This window comes from Suillus fuscotomentosus (assembly GCF_016647785.1).
Source record: "Suillus fuscotomentosus strain FC203 chromosome Unknown F5891scaffold_136, whole genome shotgun sequence".
NCBI classification, from domain to species: Eukaryota; Fungi; Basidiomycota; class Agaricomycetes; order Boletales; family Suillaceae; genus Suillus; species Suillus fuscotomentosus.
The window spans coordinates 84,981-92,542 of record NW_024539648.1 but is presented as its reverse complement, the minus strand read 5'-3'; the positions used below and the strand labels follow the sequence as shown (position 1 = coordinate 92,542).

Sequence of the window (7,562 nt, the reverse complement as noted above, 5' to 3'; positions counted from 1 at the left end):
CTGTATCTAAAAATGTCGTAGGTCGAGTGTTGCCTAGTCTGCTATGCTTGAGGTGGCAAGCGCGTTCGACCCTTAAGGGGAAGCAAGTGCAGCGAAGATCTAGAGGTATGTGCGGGAACGCGAAGCGCGAGAAAGCGCAGGTGCGCGCAAGGTACGAAGGCGTGGGAACGTGCGCGCGTATTAGCGCGAAGCGCGGGAAAGCGCGCGCGCGTGCGGAAATGGTAGAGAGACTAAGCTTAAGTGATAATATAATGCAATATAAGAGAAGAGTGCGAGATGTAAAGGAATAGAGTTCTATTGCGACTTTCTAGGTAGTAAGTACTAGGTAAAGTGAGAGGTGAAAGTTCAGTAAAGTAATAGTATGTACTGCTGGCGCTTATATAGCGCGCCTAAGCGCAGTCATGCGGAGCCGAAGCGCTACCAAGTAGGTATGTAAAAATATATATATGTGAGAGTCCATGATAAAAATAAAGATGGAATAATATGCAATGAGAGAAATAGAAATATACGCACTAGAGAACATGGTGGACAGTGGATGGATGCATCTGGATGGCTGGCGCTAAAGGGCGCGCAAGCGCGGGAAAGCGCGCGCGCGTATACATTGCGAAGTGCGGGAATGGTGCGTGTTGCGTGGGAAAGCTGTGCATCATATAGGAATCACTGTGGATAGTACACAGAGTGATGCTATGAGTTCGTGCTATGTACTTCTTAGTGAAAACTACCATATCACACCATGAGAGGCAAGATTCTCTACAGCGATATGTTGACTAAGTTTTTTTGGGGTCCTAGTCAGGGTGCCACTTAGTATGGGACTAAGAAGCGATCAAGTTCATATCTTGACCCATACCTGCCAGTGTGATTTTACATTTACAGTACTCAGGCCACAGCTCAGGTCAGAGTGCCCACCATGCACAAATGCCCAGTACACATTGGCAACTGCTAATGTAGCTCAGACAAGTATGGATGATAGACAAGAGCAGGAGGGAAGATGATGAGGAGGAAAATGAGGGAGAGACAAGCAGGAAGACAACAGAGGTATGAGAGAATGTGATGGACATGTAAGAGGATGTGCTGGGAAGAGCTTGAGTGTGGGTAGGTCAATGGAGAGGACATCCAGTGAGGGGACTATTGTGCATCCCTGTATTCAGCATCAGTGAAAATAGTATTCATGTTGTGTCCCAATTATTGTGCTTATGTGCCTACAAGTCTAACACAAAGTGCTTGAGAAATGAGCAAGATGTACATGCTCATTGTCAAGCTCAGTGAGCGGAGATGTTGGGCATGTGTTCCTGCAGTATCAGTAAAAATAACTTTCATCAAAATCAGGATTGCAAGGTACAGATGTGCATTGATTCAAACAATCAAAATCTATATCTTGAAATGCAAGTGGAATGCCTTAATGGCTCATAGAATATTAGTCATATAGTATGGGCCTACTGAGTGCAGTGATACATTACCAGGTGCTATACGACAGAGTGATTTGTGTATCACAGTTTCACTACAGTACAAGTAAATGATACATAGTAATGTTCTGGCCTGGCTTCAGACGGCTCTGGCCTGCAAAAAATCCAAGCCAGGCCAAAGCTGCAAATGACAGCTGGCTTTGGCCTGAGCCATGGCTCAAGTAGGGAATTTATTGAGAGTGGGTGTAGAATATTGGCAGCTTCTTTGTGACATGTGCCACCCAAGGCTTTGATTGTGAGTTGAACATGTAGATATGCCTGATGTGCGAGTTGTAAAGATTAGCGATGTAAATGATGTAGTGTCACAACCCCTTAAATGAATTAACACAGGGCAGAGACTAATACTCAAACAAAGAAAGATCACCACAAGAAGGTAGGCAGCAGGTACATCTTGGGTTGCTCACTTGGAGATACAAGAGGTTTGAACTAAAGAACTACTGACTATGACAAGCTACCTATGTATATACATATATTGAAACTGAGATCGAAACTGAGTATAAACTAACTAACCAATCAGAATAATTAAAAGTATCAGTATAATTCTATATATAACTATGATGTCATGACATGTGCCACAGCCGCAGTAAGACTCTGGAACATTCCAAGAGTATTGCGTGGCATGAGGTCATCTTGTTCAGTATCTTCCGATAAATCATGTAACTTCAGTAATTCTACAATAGATGCAATAATAGGAACTTCTTCTATCATAAACATATTCTTAGGAACAGGCTGCTGTGACTGGGCACTTAAAAGACTTAGAATTTAGGAACAAATAATGGTTTGTATTTGGAACTCATGACATGCAACGTGGCTGCACGATGCTTACTTCCATGATATGGTAAGGCAACTACAACATATTTTAATCAAGAGCAGAAAATGGAGGATTAGTGAGTCTTGGTCCATGTACATGGACCACTGGCAGGATGGATAAATTAAAGTGTGAACCATAGTGTTGTCTCCAAATGGGAAGAAGGCAGTCAGCGGGAGTGATGATAGTGGAGTCAGGTTGTGGGATATTGACACAGGTAAGCTCCACCATGTCATTCCCAACACCACAAACACCATGTGCAGATGCCCAGTCCACATCAGCAACTGCTGATGTGGCTCAGATGAATACAGACAATGGATGAGAGCAGGAGGAGGAAAGAAGGCGAGGAGGAGAATGAGGAAGAGGAGACATGGGAGAGCCACCTTCTCAGAATGTTGGAGGAAGATAGCAGTGGGCTTAGTTCGTCAGACTGGGCGCACATGACATTCATCATCACTGTCTGTGTGGACAGTTCCAGCCATCAGAGGCAAGTAGTAGAAGGTAGATACAAAAAACATATCATCATGGAGGCATACATTTGTCTTAAAAAAAATCTGATGGTCACTGAGCTTGCAAATCACAAGAAACTTGCAAAGGAGTGGTTGCTAACACCAAAATGAATTGTGTTAAGCTTGGAAAGAATGTGCAACTCACTGTAATTAATTGGCATACTAATATATTGGCCCATAGAATTACACAAGGAAAGTGATTCAAAGGCCAAAGTGAGATAGAAGCCATATGTTAAAGGTACAGTCAACAGGTCATCAAGTAAGTAGTTTGGGATGCTGCAGGCACAGTCAGTATATGACATAAGCCATGACCTGAGCCCTCAGCTGGCGGCTTTGGCTTTTCATAATCTCAGGCCAGGCCAAAGCCGTCACCAGGCCATGACTTTGGCCTGGCCTATTTAGGCTGTACACATCACTAATGATACATCAATCTCACAGCTACTTGTGAAACTGGACTATGGTCTGGTTCTTGGTTCTCGTCCAAGACCCTCTGAACCAGACCAAACCAGACCACAGCAGCACTAAATTATTTGACTATTATGAGGCCTAACATTTGTCTAGTCCTTATACTTCCAAGTGAGTGGCAATGCCACCAGTAAATTAACCCTTTCAAGCCATTGTGGGAGATACCTCCAATGCTCCAATCCTTCCAGACGCTACTTCCTCCACTAACACGAGTACCATTCAACATATTTGTCAGCTCGGTAGTTTTGCAGGTGCATTTCAATAGCTTTGCTTCCAAGTATGTGATCATATCATTCCCAAATTCTTAGTACACTAATTGATATCCTGTGCATCATCTCGCACCCCTCTCATACATCCATTGCATCCTCTGATGCATTCTCTGTTGCACCCTCTGTCATATTCTCTCACACCCTGTTGCACCTCTGTTGCACCCTCTGTTGCACCCTGTTGCACCTCTGTTGTACCTCTGTCTCACCCTCTTGCACCTCCATCTCATCCTCTTGCACCTCCACAGGCTCCACCCCATCCTCTTGCGACCCTCTCGCAGCTCTGTTCTATCCTGTCGCACCTTGTCGGAAAAAAGTAAACCACCATTATAATGCTGCTGGCTTACGAGGCTGGTCACATGCATCACAAGGTGCCTTGAAAGTGCCTTTTAAGGACGGCGGAGAAAATGTAAGGCCCTATTAATTCATTTATCAGCCTTGTGACGAATCTTATCACGTGGTCTTGTCAGACGCCTCACGTTCTATCGCCCTTCTACCTCGTCCCTTTCATCCTTCGCTCTTTCCTTCACCTCAACGTGTACAAATTGTTATATATATTGTCTAATAGTCATGGCCCCGAATCACTCAAGCAGAGGTAAGTATAATTACACTGAGAAAACACTGACTAGTGGGTCTCAGTGCCCACATTGCGGCAATATGTACAAAGCCCAAGGCTTCAAGTGGCACAAATCAGTGTGCAAGCAGCGTTGAAGGTACAACAATTCAGATGGTGAGTCTGAACAATGTGTTGGGTCTTGCAGAACCTAGCTGCTATTCGACCCTAAAGGGTTTCTGGACCAGGCTCAAGGCTCAGAGGAGAGGAAATATCATAAAAACTACTGAGGACTCTGACTCATACTGGTAACTGGTGAAAAGATTGATTGATTATGTAAGCTACAAAAGTGCCAACATAAGGTAAGGTAAAAACAGTCTCTACAAGCCCAGCCAGAAATGAATCCCTACAGCGTGATGCTGGGGCCAAAGAGGCATTCAATCAAGAATATGAGCAGGATCAACAAAAAGGTGAGTCTAATGGCCTGTTCATTTGAGACATGTTTATTGATCAGCCTGCAATAGCACGCTGCAAGAAATCTCGACAAATGATAGCCATGGAACCAGTGGCTGGCCCATCGCACGTCAATGCAGATGACTCTGCAAATCCAGAACCACAAATACAAGGTACACTGTCATTCATCCCAACTCAATTTGTTCACTCTGACTCTTGTGATACTTTTCAGCTTCTTTTGCTGGTCCGAACAACTTTGATGTTGGAGATGAGGGTGTTAGGAGCCCAGGTGCGTGCTTCTCTCTTCATTTGTTATTCAAATAAATGATCATTATGTAGTATTATCCGATATTAGCATGGCCACTGGCAGTAACCCTGGTCCCAACATCCCACATCAGCCCGCAGTGAATATCGAACACACTCAAGACTTCAAAATTGAATTCCACCCTCATAGCGGCCGTGAACCGCTCTATCAAAGGTTTGAGGAGTTCGGTGTCACACCAGAGACACAGGCTCCTCCTGTTGATGAAACACCTTGGCGCCCATTCCGATCATGCGGAGATTTCGAGTTTTCTGAAATCGCGCTCAATGCTGCTCTCAACAAGGGTCAGGTTGACAGGCTACTGAGCCTTATCGCTCGCATTGCGCAGGGCGACACTCAGGTAACCCTGAAGAACGAAGCTGACCTTTGCACAGCATTGGATCATGCTGCGGCTGAGCTGACACTGGTATGCGCTTTTCTTAATTCCTGAATCGCGTGACACTTGTCTGACTGCTTAGGTTTTTGTATAGTTTATCAAACATGAAATTGTTGTACCATACAAGAAGGAGCAACGGGTTTTCGAGGTACATGCGAGGCCGCTATGGGACTGGGCGCTCGACCTTTTGGATAACCCACTACTCGCACCCCATTTTGTTTGGGACGCGCAGCGCGTCTTCAAACATAATGACACGGACTTTGAGTGCTTTTTCAATGAACCGTGGACTGGTGATCGGTGGTGGGATATCCAAGTACATTATTATTATGTTTGATATTTGTGTTTACATATTAATGTGCATCAACTGTCTATGTAATCCAGTCTCATCTCCCACCAAATCTTGACGGTGCTGCTCCCTTTTGCTTTATACTATATGCAGACAAGACCAAGTTGTCTTCGCATGGCACCATGAAAGGATATCCGGTGATGGCTCACTGCATGAATTTACCTGTCGACATTCGAAATGGCGAGGGCATGGGCGGTGGTCGGGTTGTCGGTTGGCTACCAATCGTGAGTCAGCACTTGTCAGTGATACCATTCGATAACGCTAATAACATTGCAGATCGACGAAGAAGCATCCGAGCAGGGGAAGCCAGGTTACATCAATTTCAAGCGCATTGTATGGCACGAAGCGTTCATCAAGCTTTTCACCAATCTCGATAAATATTCAAAGACTGGATATTCATACATGTGCTATGACAAAAAATTGTGCTGGTTATTCCCTGTGATACTAATACTATCTGCAGACTACGAAGAACAGTGAGTCCGCCGCTATTGATGTCTACTAGACTCACATAGCCTTCAATCATCAATAGGTGCATGATGTCTCTTATTCACGGTGCACAGTGCAAGTGCCTGTGCCCTGTATGCCTCGTACCACGCGAAGAACTTTCCGATTTGTCCAAGACTCACGCCATTAGGTCCGCAAAAGACGCACAGGCTGCACTCGATGTTTACCGACAGAGCAAATCTCAAGGCGAGGCACTTTTGAAAGCGCTAGGATTACGCGCAGTAGCTGTAAGTCATGTGTTTCAATTCTACTATTCTATTCTACTGATACATTACATTCAGAACTTCCTCTGGATTGTCGAGCAGTCTGACCCTCATGATGCAATGAGTGTTGACAGGCTGCACACAGTGCATAGCGGTATGGGAGGGCATCATGTGCTGGGAGAGTTAAAGGCTATCCTTGATGATGTTGGACGAGAAGCCCAAGTGGCAGTTGAGAAATCATACATTATTTCTTCTTCAGTATTGTATTGACGTCACTCTAAACCTACTTTCAGTGTCGAGGAATTCCCTCAGTGGCATGATCTCAATCATTTCACGACCGTCATCCATGTCGCATTTACGGATGGCAACAAAAAGCGCGACTTGGTCATGGTAAGTTCAAATGAGTCAGATAGATATATGCTTGGCTAACTATCATAAAGTGTCACAAGTTCCAAATACAAATCATTATTCATTCCTTAATTCCAAATCCTTTAAGCGCCCAGTCATAGCGCCTGTTCCTAAGAATATGTTTACTGTTGAAGAAGTTCCTATTTGTTAAGACCATGCACAAAGGGTAGGACTGATTCTGAGGGGCTTGGCTTCAGCTCGTGCGCTGCGCCCCTTACCCGAGTATGTGCCCTTAATTTCAGATTGGTGTCCGAGGAAAGTCCGAAGACATCCAAAGACATCCAAAGGACATCCAAAGGCGCGGGAAACTTCGGAAGGACTTTCCGGACGGGTACAAGTAACTTCCGGATGAGTGCGGGAAAGTTCAGGAGGAACTTCCGGAAATTACAATGGGGTTTCGTCCTAATACAGATACGTGTAATGGCTACTCAGGACTTGTCCTGAGTAGAAGCAAACAGAGGAAAGGCTGCAAGGACAAAGTCCGAAGCAGAATAGGTCCGGAGGACCGCGGGAAAGTTCTGGACGAACTTCCGGAACTTCGGATGAGTGGAGGAGCGGAGGAGCGGAGGAGCGGAGGAGTGGAGCTCTGGCCTAGGGAGAAACTCCCTAGGCCTGAGATGGATATCAATTAAGTTGGAAGACTAGAACTGATATGAGGACTTAGAGTGAAGACTAGTGCGAGGACTAATATGATATTCAGACTGAGGTACTACAAGACATATACACGAGTTTATATACTAAGAGAAATAACGGAAGGATCAATAAGCAGAGTCCGAGGCTATGTACGAAGCATATGCAAAGGTTGACAAATGTGAGTCGGAAATGAACATAGGTTAACAGATCAGTAAGCATACCGGTAATAGATATAACCGAGGTACCGGTAACA

At 44.9% G+C, this 7,562-nt stretch overlaps 1 protein-coding gene across 1 annotated transcript; it reads left to right on the top strand.

Annotated features, from left to right (window-relative positions):
* Positions 1–4,873: 4,873 nt before the first annotated feature.
* Positions 4,874–6,697, top strand: F5891DRAFT_964619 (uncharacterized protein; the record flags this gene model as incomplete). The annotated part of the gene is made up of 7 exons (XM_041376109.1): positions 4,874–5,179; positions 5,310–5,528; positions 5,597–5,785; positions 5,838–6,034; positions 6,091–6,292; positions 6,347–6,526; positions 6,569–6,697. The coding sequence occupies 7 exons, from the start codon at positions 4,874–4,876 to the stop codon at positions 6,695–6,697; spliced, it is 1,422 nt and encodes a 473-aa protein (XP_041217882.1).
* Between the last annotated feature and the right edge of the window lie 865 nt (positions 6,698–7,562).